Raw genomic sequence first — 19568 nt, 5'->3', positions numbered from 1 at the left:
AAGCTCCTATCTATACACAGTGTGACACTTTCACCCCGGGCTGTGAAAGCACATCTACGCTTTCTCTCTGCAAACCCAGAAGCCACTGCTCGCCCCCCCCGCTGTGTCTCACACTCCCTCGCGCGTTACAAAGTGACACTCACGTGGCGCAGGGCGGCACCCCGTCACCCTGGGGTTCGCACGGCTCCGACTCCTCCAGCGGAGGGCACTCTTCCCCCTCCCCCACAGGGAACTGGAGCACCCGTCTGCTCCGGGTGCGAGCGCCGCCGGGAGACTCGGGGTCCACGCAGGTCTTGGAGCAGGGGCCCCAGTCCACCCAGTCGGTCAGCTGGCAGTCCTTGGGGAGGACGCAGGACTGGACCGTCGGCGGTAGGTCCCTCGGTGTGCAGAGGCTGAGAAAGGAAAAAGAGAGAGGGAGATACAGTGAGGTTATGAAGTTGATCTGGGTAGAGCTGGATGACGTCCCCAGGGAGCATTAAAGCTGCACTAGGCAAGATTTTTATTTAAAAATACACCTGTCGTATCAGCTTAAATCACAAAGTGGGGCTGCAATGGAGAAGAGTGTCCCATCCCCCCCTAATTGAGACCCCGCAGTTTGCCCAAATGAAATTCTGGTGCCGGACATTTCTCCACCCACAGAATGTGATGAATCTAAACTTAAGAATGAAATACAAACTGTTTCCGAAAAAAGCAGTGAGCAGGCGCTCCATCCAAAGTCGGATACTCTGCGTCTTTTGTCCCTTTGGTATCCTTTGGTATAAAGCGTCACAAACCAGCCGGGTTGGTAAACACGAGCGTGCTGTGTGCAGTTTGCTGACACCACACTACATGACTTTGGAGAATTGAAGTTAAAATTTCTCAAACAATTACCTCTCGCCGCCATTTGGAGCAGTTAGTGTGCAGCGTTGCCTGGTGTAGCTGTAAGCAGTGGTTTATGGCCTTTGAACATGTTGATGGAACAAATAGTGGTGTGTGCGAAGGTTCACTTAAAGCTCTTTGCCCCTGACTGGTACCACATTTTATCATTAGCTAATCTCATTAGCATACATACTGCATAATCAGTTTCGCATTAGTAATAAAACATAAGGCACACAATATATATGTATCCTTAAGTGTAAGGTCCATCAAGACAAGCAAAAGCACCTCTGATCAATCGCTCGCACTCATCTTTTAATCATCTGACTAGCATTTAGCGGTAATGAATAACCCGTCCTCTTTGGGCACCTTCCGAATCATTAGAAATTTGTTCTAACTAAAGCCGACCGCTTTCTGCTACTCAGTCTGCATGTCTTTCCCTCGAGGCGATGCAGCTGACGAGCTATTAGTGCTAATTACAGCTCTGCTTCATTTAGAAACCTCTCATTTAGACGTTGCCACCACACTTCACCTCCAGCGACTCAGACTTTTGGTAGAAATGAGGAAACGTATGAGCAGAGTTTGAGCTGTGTTTTTTTATTTATTTTATTTTTTTTTTTTTTACTTTTATGTCTTTGCAGATTAAGACACCTCTGCAGTCTTTGAAGTGGTACCGGAGCGATACTGAAAAATCTTCGTTTTGTTCTGCTGCCAAACACACTCGGTGTGCCGGCTCATTTTCCATCGGAGAAAAACAATAAGGAATTTTAACGGATGTTGGTGAATGTGACACACTGGGGGTGACGCTTCCATTTCCTGCCTCAGATGGAACTTCACGTGTTCTAAAAAGCCCCTAATGCGGCCAGTGACCCATTTTCGCTGCAAGTGGATCCTTTGAGTTTTTGCCGTTTGTTGTGTCTATGCCCGAGCATTTTCGTGGCGGTTTTGAAGTCACAAGAAGTCATTATTTCTTCATCTCAGTCATTCAGACAGAATGAGGACACAATCATTCTCTATTTAAATAAGTAAGATGATGTCTCAGAAATGCTCTTTTTTTTTTAAGCCTGTAGGTTTTACACAATAACATGCAACAATGGACTCCAAGGGCTCCCAGACAAAATAGAGACGTTCTGAAAAGTCTCCACATTTCAACACTTGAGCGCTCATTACTTGAACTGCATTCATCAAAACAGTTTGCCACTGAAATGGTCTAAAAAGACAACTCTATATGGGTCAAGTGATTAAGAAAGCCTTTCTACAACTTCAGTGCCTTGGAGAAATAACTGTCTGAGCGGAACAGTTATGCGAAGAAAAGGAGAAACACAATTACGGCACCATATGGGACACTCAGCATTAAATGCAATGATGTAATGCGATACGTTCTAAGTGCCTTCGGTGGCACAGCGAAATTTCAAAAGGTCATGATGCAAGCCTGATTATCCAGACACAAGCATAAGGCTGAGCTCCTTCAAATGATCCCTTGTAAGGAACTGGGCTGTTTGGGCAGAGGCGAAGACTACAGAGAAAGTAAAGGCCCAATGACAGATGTACATCAAACAAAATTGGAAATGAAGCGAGCAAGATGTTCAGAGAGCGCCTGGCTAGGATATGACTGGGTTATCGCTTCACTGGGAAGTTTGTTCCACTTTTCTGAAAGTGGCAAAAACAACTATGAATATTTCAGAACTAGAAATAAACAAGTCAAGGATTAATATTTATGTTCCTAAGGGCATGAGAGTTGTTTTCACGGTTCCTTTGAAATATTTGATCCCAGTCACTGCTGAGAACTTGGCACCAACAGCGCATTAATGAATAGATTTAGTACATAATTGATCAAATCTGAGTATACAGTGGCATGTGACAGATATACAATGTGAATGGAGGCTTGCTCTACTGACACTGTCACTGACACCTTCCTGGAGATCAGACACCTTGTGAAAAATCCTGAAATCCAAGATTCTCGGGAACAGCAACGACACTTGAGGTTTTTGTCAGCTGAGGAACAGAAAGCGGGGTGGTAGAGCGGCAGAAACCCCTCTTGATAGGAAAGAACAGCTGACTACCTTACAGAAATCTAATATAGATTAACTGTTTATTACATTGTTGTCAAGTCAACATCTCAAAAGCACTGAAAAGCGCTACTTTGGTCTTATAGCATCACGGTTAGGGATGTGCAAAAGACTAGTGGGTGGGTGGTCTGAATGACAAATCGACTAGTTGGTGTAAACAAAATGCCAAAATTCAACATAAGCTTATTAGGCTATGGGCAAAAATAACTACTGACTAATATTAGCCATAAAAACAAGCATGAACTGTCACTGAAGGTGATAATTAAGTAATAGTGAATCATTATATCATTTTTTTTTACGAGTGAACAAGCGCGGAGCCGTTGTAAGACACATTTCTCAAAACGTCGTCAGTCTGACAAACAAATCTTTTGCATGCTGTAAAAAAAAAACATAATACAAATTTCAGCACGAAAATCTAGTCGATTAGTTTTGACACGTCCCTAATCATGGTGTTTGTGAATATGGCTTGTAATGAGTAGTTTATCTCAAAATCACTCCTCAAAAGTAGTTATCTAAATAGACATTACCCTTTACAGCAAATAGAAAAGGTACGTTGAAATTGTCACGTTCTGAATGTATGTACGCAGTGTACCAAATGTAAGTTGCAAGCACAGATAGATACAGATAGATACAGCTGAACTCTGCAAACTAATTCTGTATTGTTTTTTAATTTAACCCCCGGTGATTTCCTATCAGATGCGGTGCTCCTTGCTGATGGCAAATTGACTGAAGTGATGGAATGTGGCGCTTACAAATTCGTTCAGCAGACAGAATGAATATTTCCATTTGTCTCATCTATTTTGTTCATTAGTTTGATGTGCAGTTGGGACAATGATTTCTGCTGAGCAATGAATGAGAATTGAGAATGATTTGATTGATTTTATTCTCAGTGAATGAGCGTGACTTTGTACCTCATGGCACTAACAATGTCCGGGCTACAGGTTTGAACACTAAAAATGTGGGCACTCTTTTGGATAAAGGCATCCACCAAATGGCATGCCCTATTCAAGCAGTGACTTGTTCGCTGGTCTCCTGCAAGTTTATATAATATTGTTCAAAACTAATGACTTGTTTAATCGCTCATTCAACAGGGCTGCTACTTTCTGGCCAAGATGCAAAGATAGAGTTTGTTCTATATTTCACCTAAAACACTGATTGACCCTTACCTTACTGTAGCTCCTACCTTAACTTCACTGGAGACGTCATGCCTAACCTTAACCTTAAATGTAGAAAAAACTTTTATTTTTCTGATCATCCATTTTAGAAGATGTAGCAATTTGACTTTGTGGCTTAGCCGGAAAAAGTGTTCTGCTGGTGTCATTATAAGTGACACTTTTGTTGTTTTGTTGTTTAGTTTTGTAGGGAACATACCATTACACATCCATTAAAAACCTGAAGATAAAACACAGAAAACGTGTTATTTTAAAAAGTGCCTTACAAAGTTCTAGCTAAGATTGAACTCGTGTCATGAGATGAGTGCAGATGAATATAGCCTTGCTTTGCCATTTCCATCCTTGGAAGTTGACATCAAATACACTGTGGTAGTTGTGCCTCATTGCTCTGACAGCAGAACAGTGACAAAGACACAACAGATAAACATCCTCCCCTACCTGTCACCTCCTGACAGGGAGAAGAAAAACTTTCAGAGGAACAGATTTGGCATCATGTTTAGCTGCTATAAATCTACTGACTTCAGGAACAACACACCCAAACATTAAAGGTACAAATAAAGGTGAGGAGTTCACTTACTCACTCACTAATAGATAAATGGAGGCATATAAATATATATGGATGGATATGGATAGAAAGATAAATACATACTTAAACAAGAAGATAGACTGGCAGACAGAATTATACTGTATAAATAAATTACCTCTTAAGGTCTGTTGGCATTATATAACAGATCATTGCCTAATTTTAAAATGAGACTTGAAAGACAGCTAATATGTTTTTAGTATCCTATGATAAAACTATAATGCTGGAGGATCTCTCACCAATGCTTATGCAAGAACTGTGTATAATGGTGAAAAAAAACGTAGACACACTAACTTCATTTTCAACACCATTAAGAACTTGCCACTCACTTGCGTCCCACACTGCTCCCATTCCTATGTGTGCAGACCACGTCCCGAGTCTGGTAGCCCACTTGGATGTCCCAGAACGGACTCTCTTGCCGGTTGAGACGGTTCCTGGTCCGTTTCTTCTGGATAAGCTCCCTGGTCTCGGGATCTTTGACCCCGGCTCTCTCCCTGAGCCCAGGTCCTTTGCCTTTCCTGCGCTTGACTTGGCGCACTGGCCGAGTCTGCGGGAGGGCACAGGGGCTCCAGGACCCAACCCTGAGGCTGTACATACCCTCTGGACCCGTGCAGGGCCCGGGTTTACAAGACTGGAACTCAGTCAGGTTCGGGCAGACGGCACCTCCAAAAAGTGGAGGAACCAGGACACTTCGGACCCTGTTCATAAGGCCTGTCCCACACGTTTTGGAGCAGGAGGTCCATGGGGAGTACTCGGAAACCACGCAGTCCTGAGGGCAAGGGATCAAGCACGCCTGCTCCAGGCGAGGCTTGGGCTCAAAGTACTCACAGATGGCATCCTCTGCTGGCGACCCGTCTGACTTGAGTATGCAGCCCACCTCCCGTGTCTGAATGCCCTCTTCGCCTCCACTGCATACGGAGGGCCGCGGGGCCCCAAAGGTCCTTGCTGACACTGGCACACACTCATTCCAGGCACCAAGTTGCCAGTCATAAAGGTCCTTGTGCCAGTCACACACACGGAAACAGTTCCTCTGGTTGGAGGGACGCTGGCCCTGGTCACAGTTGGTGTGAAGAGTAGTCCAGCCATCCACATGGGCACACCAGACTGCCCGGCTTTGGCTGCCGCCCGGGCCACAGTCGCTGCCCATGCATCTTCCCCATGGACCTGGGGAATGAGGAAACAGGCTGAAGTTACATGGAGAGAGACATGAGGTACAGCAAACGTTTTAGCTTCAGCTGTAGCTCCAAGAAAGACTGTTTGGTGAACTGTAAGGAACCTCGGTAGGGCAATACAAGCACATCAAGACATTGCTCAGAACATAAAAAATCACTAACACACAGAAACATACAGTAAACAACAATAAGTGCCATAGTTCTACATTAATGTAGAAAGGGTAAATCATTGTTGTTTAGATGAGGAGAGTTTAGAGATTCAGTATCAGAGCTGCAGTTTGAGTGTGGGTCATTTAAAAAGAGCAACTGCTGAGGTGAAGCGTACAATTAGCCAACATCCTGTAGTACCAGTGGATGGATCAATGGAGATCAATGATGCCATTTTGAAACTCTACTGTGCCTTCAAAACAGAAACTCATATGCAAGCAATTACATAAGTAGATACATCTTCACCCTCTGTGACTTTAAACACATCAAACCTTATGATGGTAAAACAAGCTGAATATTTAGTTTGTTCAGTTGAGTTCAGTCTAGTGTAGTTTTGTTTATTTTAGATATTTGTCATTTGAAGATGAAAGATAAAACGCATCGCTGGCATATGTAGCATCGTCAAGGATGACACAGTAAATTCAGACTTTTCCATCGCGATCCTTGATGTAAAATGTGTTGACAAGCTGTTGGCAACCCTCAGTAGTCTATGTGTGGGTGCAAAAAAATATGTCATAGTCAGTCAGTGTAACTTGATCTATCACCTTGTGTTGCACTACACGTGGGTCGGATACAACAATTCTTAGTGTTTGACATGTGCCAGAGGGGTGGGGTTTACTGCTTAGGCTATACAAACACAGTGCCCTAAAGGAAAGAGTATGGGCGATCAAAGGAAGGTATTTGAAAGTCAATTTAAAGGAGCATTTAATAATCTATGGCAGAAAAAACAACGACTGGCTTGTGACACCAGTCATTGTTTTTTTCTGATTATTGTGGTCACACCTCCTTCATTAGGAGAGGCCGTATCTGGGTGGTTCATTCACAGATGGATCCTATTATGCAATTAAGTATTCTCTTTTCTGGTTGGTGTTTGAACCTCACCTGTCTGATATAAATTGCCATTTCTGCTGTTTTGATTACGCTGATGATGGCTTCTAGCTGAAACGTGTTCGTTTTTTAAATAAGACGACTATTGTTCTGTGAGTGCCGGTGTTCTGTTTGATTTGTTTTAACCAGTAGTAATTGCCACAACATCAACAGAACTTGTCTCCTCCTACACAGGTCTACCCTCCACCCCCACCCACCCCACCCCACCCCACCCCACCCCACCCCACCTCCTTCAGCTACAGCGGATGTAATTAACACAGACAATGAAGTCAAATTTTCACAATAGATACGAGTAGGCTAGGTAATCAGAGCAGAGATCCAACAAACAGAAACATCTAGTGAAGAGGTAATATATCACCATGCAAAACACTGTCATAATAAACCTGCTTTCTCATTAAGAACAAGGTTTTTTTAGCCTTCAAAGCTGAAACGTCTCACGATGGCGGTTGCTCACTTGTAGCAGCGTCCTCCATTGTTGATCAGCTAAAAAATGCGAGTAGGTGGAGGGATTGGGGGTGTCTTGGAATTCCAAAGGGTTTGGACCAGAATGTGAGTTTTGAGAGCCAGGAATCTCAACATGGTAAATAATCGCTGAGTCATTGCTATTGAACACCCCAACCCCCCCCCCCCCCCCCCCCCCCCCCCCACACACACACACACACACACACACATATATACATGGTCATTTCATGCTATGGGACAGTAAAAATCTCACTTATAGCCCCTTTAAGTATGCCTTTCTGTAATAGAAAACTTCCACCCTCTGAATTATCCTGAGCTAGTAAGCCCTACCCATCTGCTACTCCGAGCAGGTTAACACACACACACTAATTAACGCAGGTTAGCTGTGCACTGACAGTGTTATCCAAAGGCTATTGATAGTGCAAGGGAGAAGAAAGCAAACTAATTGTGCAGCTTCACATTTCACCTCACATTAACCTCACACTCCCATATACGCATCACGTTGACCCACATCGGCGCAGAGTAAAACCCTCTCGCCCGGCGGAGAAACAGGAGCACATTTCCGGCAATGATTGGGCTCCTTTGCCTCGGATGACAGCCTGTTTGTAGCCTCCTCTCTCATCTCAGCTGCTGATGTGGCTGACAGGATCGAGCTTCAATCAGCATGTCGGCACGTCCGCAGGAGCCTCAAAGCATATTGCACATGGCTGGTTTACTTCCCACTATATCAACACACTAGATCAATGTCCTGCTGTCGGTGCGGACGACATTTGTGATTCAGAGGTTGTCTGGGCATCCATTAGCTCCGGATCACACCGAGCTATATTTAATAGTTTTCAGAAACATGGTTTCTAGGGCGTTCAGAGAGAATCAGGGGGTAAAATATCTGTAGCGTTCCCCAGACTAATCCTCTCAGCTGCTTGTCTGACTCAATGAAATCTAGGCAATATTTATTTTTTCCAATATAAAAAGGCGACTTTGAAGTTTTGCCTTTACAATACAGTGTAAAATGGTGAGATCCTAGCAATGATAAAGACAGTGAATGGTGTCTAGAGAGCTGATATTGAGTTTTCATAAAGAGAAATAATGTATAGTATCATCCAAAATCTAAAGCTCAGTAGTGTGGAATCAAACAGGTTTACTCTAATACCAAATGAAGCTCACAATGCTTGCCCAAATCCAACTTTCCATCCATTAATGCCTTGTTATGTCACATCTTTGCAACTATCCATTTAGCACGAGCAAACCTTTATTGGATTGACCCCATTATTCACACATTTGAAAAAAAAAAAAAAAAATTGCAGCTTGGTAAAATGTTTCCAAGGTTGAAAATGTGGATCAGTCTAGCTGCCCTGATAGCCCGCAGCTAACTTTTCAATATTGCATGCAGTCTGACAGAGCAATGCACCATTTGACAGTCTGAATTCCAATGCCTTTTGATCACCATTTATCACATCTTTTAGCAGAATTTATTTATATAATAATCAATTAATTCTACACTGGGGGTCTTGAAAAAGTCCCAGACGGGTAATTATACTCAGAAAAATCTAATCACCTACATGCCAGTATGACTAGGTCAATATAATGTAGTGGAAAAGCCAATGTAGCACCTGGTGGGAGACCAAGGTTCTAATCTAGCCCAAGTTTTCAAGTTATGTTGCCTCAAAGAAACTTCAATTTGGTAGTCAATCTGCAGTCGGTACAAGTTCAGATGCAGCACAGGACACAGACGACATCTTATTCCTACAAGTATTTTGTTGTAGAAAATACACTTACCTACGCACCTGGGTGGGGTAGGGAAAGGGGAGGTGGGGGTGGTATATATGGTGGCTCTAGGGACTGACGAGGAGATTTCTGACTTTCCAAAGAATGAACAAAGTTGGAAGGAGGATATGTTTTCACCCCTGTCTGTATGTCTGTGTTTTAGTAAATTGTCTCAAAAAGTTACAAACAGATTTGGCTGAAAATTGGTGGACAGATAGTCCTCGGGCCAAGGACAGTTGATTAGATTTTGGTGATGATCCGGATCCGGGATTTATGCCATTAGACGATTCTCTTTTTTTTTCTTTTTTTTTTGCCGTAACTATTATGCTGTGTTGATGAAGAAACATAAACTGTTACAGAGGCTGCGGCTTTGCAAGTTGGAGAATTGTGCAGCGTTGGCGGAGGTTTGCACTCTACTGAGTGGCTTATAGTTATTAATATTTACTTCAGAGGCAGATTTGAAAATTCATGCATATGTGGAACACTGACCTCTGCCAACGAGCAGATTCATGTTTGTGCTGTATTAGCTGTGACCACAGCATGATGAGAGAGATAAGCGGCACAGTCAAAAAGTAAGAGGGGATTTATGTGTAGTGGCAGCCAGTGGGTAGCTGATAAAGGGGTTAGCAGATGACTTAGTTTGACGGTAAATAAATGAAGGAGGGGGAAAATGTGCTAAAAGCAGAATGCAAAAAAGGAAAAAGTATTCAATCAGTAATTGATAACAATACCAAAGTATTATGTGCTGATAAGTAAAGTTTAGACTAATCAAAACCAAAATGACTAAGACTTTAAATAATTTAACAATTTTAAATACAATCCATTCTCAATGGAACCAGAATGGCCCAACCACCACTAGGCACACCTAGTCTTTTTATTATCAATCATATATCATATTTTATAATCACATATAATATTGTAAGATTTTTTTTTTTCAAGTCATGGATATGGAAAACCCATTCTTAGTCATTCCTCTAGAGGAGTCATTTTCCACTCTTCTCTCATTGGGCCAACTTCTATTAAATTAAATAACAAAATTAGCTCTTCTTCCTTTTGCTTGGGGCCCCCTGGAGCACTTTCCAGGCCCCCCCGGAGTCCACAGGCCCCATATTGAGGAGCACTGCTTTAAGCAATATGTCTGGCGTGTAATATCCCCACTGTCGGGGTGAGAGTCTGATCTCTGTCTGGACCCCTGTGTCCATTTAATGAACAGCTTCTTTGCCCCAACAGGGTCAGCTTCACTGAGGAATGGGTCACAGTGTTGTTCTTCAGGCTTGTGTTTGTTCATTATTTATCAAATCCACAGCATCTCACTCTCACACTCAAAGACAGAACCTTTCTTACTGCCAAGGTCAGGGTCATCTTTGCTGCCGGACTGGTACTTTACTGGTGATCCTATGGCCAGCAGATCTGTCTTGACTTCCAATCAGTGTACCTGTCATATATGACTATACGGAAAAGGTCAACGAGATATGCATTAGGCTGGCTTGCCTTTATCAGCAAAATGAAGAAAAAGCATCACAGGGACGGTGCACTGTTAAGAAAAAGTGCTCTAAAAACCTAAATGTGGTGTAAACTCAGCTGCTACTGAAAGGAGTCAAACCTCCTACACTGTTGGTGTTTCCAGACTATGCAGATTAGTGAGGAGAGGCAGCAGTCTGAAGGGGACAAGTGTGTAAATGTATATATTGTGTAACCCTCCGGTCTCTGTGGACCTACTCTCCCACGCAGCTGCTGTACATGAGAATAGGTTCAGTCAACTTGCCAGATTAAATAAAGGTTTGGAAGGTTTATTTTACGGAGGTTTGATTTTACGGAGGACTGCCTTTATATTACGGACAGGACCACTACTAAACGAACCTTCTTTTAGTGTTGATGTTATTTTTAGAGGCCCATAAAACCCTGAACAAATCATCCAAAGTCTCTGGTGCAGCAGCTAAAACTCACCATTTAACAAGCTTGTTTAATGTTTCAGAAAACTTGAGTGGTGTTTTGAGTCTCATGTCAACACACCTGAAATTAAGTTTACAGTGCCTTCGCTTCCCCAGCAAACATTACCAGATGTCAGTTTGATTACATAACCCTTCCTGGTTCCAAAACACAACCACGGTGTTTCAAACCACTCTCTTCTTACAGTCTGGGCTGTTAAAAAAGCCAATTCAAGTCGCCCCTCCAAGCGTTCCACCCTCTGCATTGGGTTGCAGCTTAGACAGAATTAACCGTAGGAGCTACATTGTGATAATTGCATGTTTGCATAGCCTTTGGCAGAAATAAGTATTACCACATTGAACTTGCCATGTTAAGTCACATTACGCTCAGTAGAGCAACTTGTTTGCCAAGAGCTAGAAAACAAATCTGGTGTGCATGAGGCAAACCCAACTGTGTATTCTTATTGTGTTTAAAGAGCATAGCCAGCTAGTTGCAATAAAACACCATTCCCCCATGGATCTTCATAAAGACAGAAAATGTTGGCATTAACAGTGTGTAACTCCTTTTGAGTCACATCTCCAGTCAGAAGATGGCTATTTTTTAGGAGCAGGTGAACGTTACCCTTCTTATTTAGTGGGGACACCTTTTTGAAACAGAGGTTAGCATGGAAAAGAGCAAAGATATCGAAGTAGAAAGGAAAATACCAGAGGCTAATACTTAACATCTGAAGGAATACTTTGAGCCGCTTAGCATTCATGGATGATTGTTAACCCTGGCCTGCATTCAGTGTGATCGGTGCCCTCGGCTGTACGGCACTAAGCCACATCCATTGACTAAAGCTCTCCCTCTCACACTTGATCTGAATTCCATTAGCTGTAATACCATGATTGTGCTTGTATGGTTTGAAGGAGCTTCTTTGATGACTCTGATTCATCGCGTCCAGCACAAAGCACCGCACATAACAGCGAGGCAGACGTTTGAACAAATCATACAATGTTAAATAGTTTCCTCCGTTTTTTTTCTTTGTTCCTCCCTCTACATATCTGCCACACTCCAACTCAAGAACAGCAATCTTAATAACTGATTGCAGCAATTGTGTCTTCGTTGATGTGCATGGATGTTTTGAACCATTGAATGTTATGAATAGAAAATAGAAAAGCTAATTTGATAGATCCTCACAGAGCATTCCTATCAGCAGCAAACCATAAAAATCTTTCTGCATGCAGGGTGAAATTAGCCTGGTGAGTTAGAGCTTCCATTCAGCTGTAGGTAGAAGATGCCGGTCTAGAAACCTGAGAGCTGAACAAGTGCTCCAATCGAAATGCGCTCAACCTCTGAGCGTTTAGTTTTATTGGTTGCCAGATGTGTCACTCTAACTAGGCCAGCATCATTAAGATGCTAAGCAACTGCAATGATGTACAACAGCATGGAGAACACTGATGCCCATGGTTTGTACCAAGGTCTAGCTCGTTGTTGTGTTGTTCACTGGTAAGCTGTGTCGCTCTGTTAGCTGATAAATGCCCCACAGGACGGAGGAGTTCCCGGGGCTCAAATCACCAGATGAAAAGATGAATTAGAAAGAAAATGCTCTAATCACAACAACACATGCCTCCTAGTGACGCTATCACTGTAAGCAACATCAAAGAAAGTCCCCACACTATTTGGGTCAAAGAGTTGCGGAGTCTGGTTAGGACCAGGCAAAGTGAAATACCTGCAGCTAATAGCTTCGCATCTTCATTTGCCAGCACAACTATGACTTGATAATTTTTGTCTTGAACTGCACTTCAAATGACCCATTCTTGTTTAAAATTCAAACTGTCAAAGTTTTCAAACGGCCAAATTTCCAAAGGTCAAAAGCAATGGTCTGTATAGAGGCCAGTCATGACAAATGTCAAAACTGTCAGTTGCTGTACAAAAACAATCAGTAAACCCCATAATTTCCTCATAATGTTGTTTTTGAGCTGCAAAACAAATTGCAGTTTTGTATTCTTCTACAGTTTGAAATTCCTCATCAGTTCAATAAATGGCACATGATTGTTACCCTCCGCCTGCAAACAAGCCACAGCTGCAAAGCTGAAAAGAAAATGAGTGAAAACAATGAAAACAGAATGCTTGAGTGCATATATACGCTCCAGTAAAGATGCCTTGTTTGCCACCAAAACAAACACTAACCTCGACCCGATTCCTGAAACTGATAAAAAATTCAGGGAAACAGCAGCACTCCATCATATGGATCCGTAATGTGTTTGTTGTTTGCTTTCTAAATGTTGTCCTCTGCTCTCTTGCCCTAGTTTAATGAAGGATCCAGGACAGACCACAACCACTGGCCTTAAGCAATGGGACAGGGATGGAGGCTTCCCCATGCTGTGCTGCTGTACTCAACATGCCGATCACACCGCTCTGACAAGTCTGCTTTATGACAGTGATGTCTAACCACCCTGAATCAACAGCAACCCTGCTGGTGTTTGTCATGATCTAGCCACTCTATCTAATGAGAGAGTACTTTTTCTTACGAACGAGCCCAGTGGTGCACAAGAAATTATTGATGATATTATGACAGTAAATTTGAGAGGCGAGACAAGTTTTTTGTTCTCTTTGGAATACATTTCTGTATATTGGAGAGGAAACAAATTGCTTGTATCACAATCAATAGTTGGGATGCTCAAATATGCAAAGCATTCAGAGAGCTGATCTTGGTTAGACACATTAGTAACACGATATGAAATCATCTTGATTTGTATTGAAACAGAAGCTGAACATCATGGTGAAGAAGAAAATTCAAGACATGTTAGGGATAACAAAGTACCCAGAATACTCTAAAAGGATGTGGCAGAGAAAACTACCCTCTGCATTTTAAGCAGATGCACTGAGAAAGAAGAAAATAGAACAAATCACAGAGTAGCTGTGCCCACTGGTATCAAGGTAAAAATAAATGCGATACCAGTGTGAAACATACTTTTTTTTTTTATTACCTTTATTTACCCAGAAATGAATGCTCTTCTTCAGCAATGATTACAACCATTACACACATTTACACCCAAGAGCTGCCCAGTGCAACCTCAGTCCTGTACTGTTGGCCACCGAGCAGCTTCACATTTTTGTTTTGTTGACTTGTTGACTCAAATCTGAGTCGACAGGCCCGTGGAAGCTTTCCCTAAAGGGGGTGTGATAGTTTGGCAAAGGGGCGAGGAGGAGGGGAGGAAAGAAGTTTCAGTGCCACACAGGGAGTGTTAGAGGCTCAGTGAATCTGCCCTGTGGATGAAAGCCATTGGTCTGTGAGGAGCTGCACTGGCAGGTTTTACAAGAACAACAGTGACATGGACTGTTAAAAGCGCTTTACTGTGAGCAAGGAAACCAGAGCAAGAATGTGTAGTACACACAGCAGGGATGCTTGTTTTCCTAGTGGATACTATTCTTTTAGTCAGGGTGTGGTATTTCATCTCCATCTCAGCCTGGCAAACAAACAGTATCTGTGTGTATGGTTGTAGTTTTACAGACAGATACAACAATGCAGTACAAAACAAACAAAACAGTACACAATTACATTATGTCATAGCATTTAGCTAAAATCAGAGGAGGACCAGGCAGTCTCCCAAGCCAACCCTCCAACCTGTCATCCCTGTTTCTACAGTTCTACACATCCGCATATAAAATGATGAATGAAAGATCCCCCATAATGTATATCTATGATGTTGCACGCTGGCCGACTTTTTGCCATCTGCTATTTCAATGTAAATCCCTTTTGATCAGTAACATCCAGCAATGTGCATGTAGTAGGCTGATAATCTTTTGTATTTTGTGGATTAAGCTCGTGCTGTGTGGGTTTTCTGGACGGGGAACGCAGAAGAAGTGATATCACTGACAATCTATACATGAATCTACATGGGTGAAAGTGTTATCAGCATGAAAGGGAGGGCGAGAGCGTTAAGATTGTTAATGTGGCACGTGCTTGTTAGTGCGTCGGTGTGTGAAATAATAGGTTAAGGGAGAACATGTGTTTTTTTTGTGTGCGTCTGTGCATGTACGCTTGGTGCGTCTGCATGTGCTTGTGTGGCAGTGCCACTGTTGCTCCAGGGGGGCGGCGGTTTGATGATGTAGCTGTCACTTTATTAAGATAAATTTTCCAATCACATGGCGAGATCTCCCACCCTCAGGAGTGCCAGCGTCGGGGATTAGATTACCGCCTCCCACAATGCATCACGCTTTACATCACAATTCAATAGGAAAGCAATACTAGACCGGGAGACGCTGCAGCCCTCCCTCCTAAAACGGGGGTTTAAAATTAGCTCTGGAGACATGCAGTACATCACCACAAAAATGAGAGTCATCGTGATAACGCTATTATACAACAGCTAATTTAAAAAATACTATATGTAGGATATATCACTGTGAAATTAGTCGTGTTTACATATTCAAATGCTAGTAAACAAACAACCATACAAATAAAAGCGTTACAGACAGTTGTGATTTGCTTCATGCTTTGATTTGGACTGATTTGGAATTTCTCAGGCTCAATTTCCCACAAAAACACACCTGGTAAGGTGGCATAAAAAGCAACAAGAGGAAATAATGAAATATGGCCACATAAATCAGCTCACATGTGATATACAGTAGAATGTGACACCAGTGGTCATTACTACAATTCATTCAGCTCAGCAATGACATTGTTAGAGAAAAGCCTAAACTGCATTTAAGAAAGTCTACCAGCAATTTCATCATTACAGTATTAAGCTCAACTACAATGAGATTCAAATATTCCCACACAGGGAGTTCAGATCAGGCCACGGTTTGGACGGGAACCTTTTTGTTTTTCTGCTTCAATACAGCTTGGAATTACAGAACAATACAATTACAATAATCTTATAATCCTGTAATAATCACCTAGTACCACAAAAGACAGCTGTAGTAAATAGGAATGATGTCAAAGGGGAATTCCTGTGACCCCCAAAGTAAAAAGTTAACATCTATTTCAATATGTGGAAACAAACAGGAGGAGCATGATGAAGTGCTTCGAGAATAACCTTGGATTTGAGACTTTAAGACCACCAAGTTCTGCCTTTTGACCCTAAGCACTTATCACAAATTAAAGCTGCGCTAGCCAATATTTTTGTGTAGAAATACACCCGCCTTATCAGCCAAAATCATAAAGTGGCGCTGTAACAGAGAAGAGTGTCCCATCCCCCAGCTGAGACGTCGTAGCTTTGCCTTATTTGCCCAAATGAAATGTTGGGTGTGGACACTTCTCCACCCAGGGGAAGTGACAAGTTGAAACTTAAGAGCGAAGTACAAACTGTCTCCTGAACAGCAGCGAGTAAAAGCTAGACTCTCTCATCCATTTAGTATTCTACGTTAATCAATCACCAATCATCATAAACCAATCATTATCAATTTACACTGATGTCCACAAGTATTATGATGACAAGGAAAAGGTGGTAAAAGTTAGTCATGTGTTAAAATTCACGGAACAGAGTCTGATAAGTGCTTTTGATTCAGTTAATTAAAGACCCGGTGATGCAACATTGATAGAAAATTACTGCCTGTCAGGTCGTTGATTTGAGTACACAGCAGGGTTTCTTGTTTTACCAATCAGCTAAGCATACTGCAGATGAGAAAGTAACACTTCTAGGCCAGTTGCCGCTAAACTTGGGTATTGAGGTGCAGGCCCACTTTTCTGGGCCTGCGGGGATCCTTCTTGGACTCAGATTCAGCAGCAGTAGGGAGGTAGGAGGTGTTGGACAGAGAACATGGAAATCGGAGCCAAGCTTGATGCAGAGCACACACACATATGCACACATGCACACACTCAAACACACAAATACACACACACACACACACACACAGCAGGCCAAAGCAGACAGACTGTGATCGTACCACCACATCGACCCACCGCCTTCTGTTAGCTCTTTTCATGCTTGCCTTCATTTTATGTCACACCGTAGTGTATGATGAAAACAGAGAATACGAAGGTGAAATCCTTTGAATTTTATAATCATGCCTCCAAATCATAACATTTTGTTTTGCTTTTTCCCCCTCTCGCTTTTGATTGTGTTTGTCATTTTTTTTTTTTTTTTTACTCTGCAAAGATCTTCATGCCAACCTTAGTTTGTTGAAAGCACTTTATGAATAAATTTGACTTTGCTTCTTCACATGCTGTAAAATAGGTCATATCATGCAGCAAATAGATGGAGCATTTGAACTACTCCATTACCAAAAGAGACATGGTAGTGCTGTTATTTTAATTCAATTTAACCTTACAGACCCTGCGCACCCTAAGTGTATTTCTCAGATAACCAAACCAAACCAGAGACAGATGCCTGTGCATGCAGACAGGGTGAGTGGCAAAGAGTGTGTAACCCACCCACCCACCACACAACCACCACCCACCCACCCACCCACCCACCGGTTCTTTCTGCAAAATTCCACCTTTTAATTTATTCACTCCGGAGACTAAGGGTGGGCAGAGGTAGCCGCTGATCCCTTGGGTTATTCCCTTATAATGACTTTTTGGGCAGGACGGTTCATACGGAGTAACTCTGCAAGGTTTAGAGGAGTTTCTGCTGCTTGCTCTCAGCAGAGTAATGAGACATTTCCAGCCATCTCGGCTACCAAATTGACAGCATCACTGACTGGTGGTCCACTGGGAGGTCTTGTTAGGATGTTGGGATATAATTGCACGATATGTTGGCAGGGGGGACATAAAGAGAAAGGGCAAGGGAGCAGGAATATTTTAGCATCTCGTGACTGGGTTGCCAATGTTTCTGGTGTCTGTTGTGAAGGGTTACCCATACTACAGGTATTGTTAGCATATGACAATCCATTCTATATTACTACTACGTGATGCGATGGTCGGTTATTCCATTTGATCTTTTGAGGAGGCAAACACAACCCTCACCTTTGATACCGTTGAATAACAGATTCCTTTTATTTCTCTTTGTCATCAGTCATATCGAATCGGGAAACAGCGGTGGGACAAATGATTGATTACTGTAAAACCTGTCAGGTTTCCTCTCTCCCCCAGTCGTGTGATGACTCCCAGCGCCAAGAATAGATCTAAAGACTGACAGCTGCCTCTCCCATAGGACACAAGGCTCTCGCTTCTGCTAATTTGTGACGATGCCTACGCATGTGGAGGTGTGAGCATATAAACACCACCGAGGCTCGGGCATACACCTAAGTGTCAGTCAATCTGTCTCTTTTGATTAAGTGAAATGAATTGTTTTCTGATGCACGCACTGCACATGAGTCACTATACATGTGTATTTACATGGCCTACACCAACCCATGTTCTGGTGATCATTTGCATATATAAGTTGTTGTTTTGCAAGTCACTCTATCTCTGCCTTACAGTACACAGTACAGCACTCTCTGTGGGGGATCCCATAGGTACAGAAAATGACACACAAACCAGCTCAATGTCAACTCTAACTAAGAACAAAACCTTTGAATAATTCATGGGAGTTGCCGCATGCATCGTATGTGCCAGGGAATAGGAACGGTACTCCCACCATGGCATCTCTGCGAGATAAAAGAAGCACAGGGTATAGAGCATTGACGTTATTGTCTGCCTTTCACAGAAGTGGTGAATAACTGTCAAATTGTTCCAGCAGATGAAGGTCTTCTCCGGGACGGGGGTGAACTTGATCCAACACATACCCGAACGATTCTGCCAGATGAAGGCGAATCCAACCTTCCCACTGTGAACATAAACTTTTCAGCAGGAAGCCTTCTCTCAATTCACTTCAATTCAGTTCAGTTGGAGAGATTCAAGCTATGCCCTTGCTCGCTACACTGCAGGCGTATATAGGAGTTAACCTTGCTGGCGGGCTATTTCTGCTTTTCTATCAAAGCACAGCCACTAAGACTGAAACAGCTTAATGCGAGGCAGGTGGCCAGAGCTCAGTGGCTATCCGTTCCACACGACATTGGACTGACAAGTGGCGTTGCACCTAATCAAATCACGAGGCAGAAATGAACAGGGAGAGAAAGATGCCACCTGGGCGCCACAGAAATAGCCTGGGTGTCGAGTGGAAGTGAGGAAGCTGTGATCCCAGTCTCAAGCCTTTCCATCCGGTGTACTAAGCCCAGATCCCACTCTCTGGTCCTCTGACTACCCCCCCCCCCCCCCCCCCCCATCCCCACCACCACCCCCCCCCCCATCTTGTTAATTGGCCAGATGGGGGAGATTATAGAGCCCCTGGGAAACGGTTGCTAGGATATTGATGGCGGTCATGGGACGGACATTGCTCCGGACATTTCTCGCCTCTCTTTGGTGTAAAGGTCTCCCATTCGATTTTCTGAAGGACGTTGGTTGTTATGGCCACTATTTTGATTTTTTATTTATTTAGTGTCAGTAGCTGTGAATTTGTCAAGGTGTCGAGACATATTCCAATATCATGTGTAGGATTTCAAAACCAAGAACAATGATAACGCCCTAAAAATGCTTTCATAAAAATGCAGTTTTTACAGC

At 42.9% G+C, this 19568-nt stretch overlaps 1 protein-coding gene across 1 annotated transcript in view; it reads right to left on the bottom strand.

Annotated features, from left to right (window-relative positions):
* thsd7ab (thrombospondin, type I, domain containing 7Ab) overlaps positions 1-19568 on the bottom strand; it is a 106822-nt gene that overhangs the window by 65278 nt on the left and 21976 nt on the right. The window contains exons 2-3 of the mRNA XM_078287067.1: positions 5009-5843; positions 144-392 (exon numbers count right to left, since the gene is read on the bottom strand). Of these exons, the coding sequence (XP_078143193.1) occupies positions 144-392; positions 5009-5843 (1084 nt within the window). The remainder of the gene's footprint in view (positions 1-143; positions 393-5008; positions 5844-19568) is intronic.

Source organism: Centroberyx gerrardi, chromosome 12, assembly GCF_048128805.1.
Source record: "Centroberyx gerrardi isolate f3 chromosome 12, fCenGer3.hap1.cur.20231027, whole genome shotgun sequence".
NCBI lineage: Eukaryota > Metazoa > Chordata > Actinopteri > Beryciformes > Berycidae > Centroberyx > Centroberyx gerrardi.
This window is presented reverse-complemented; position numbering and strand designations above follow the sequence as displayed.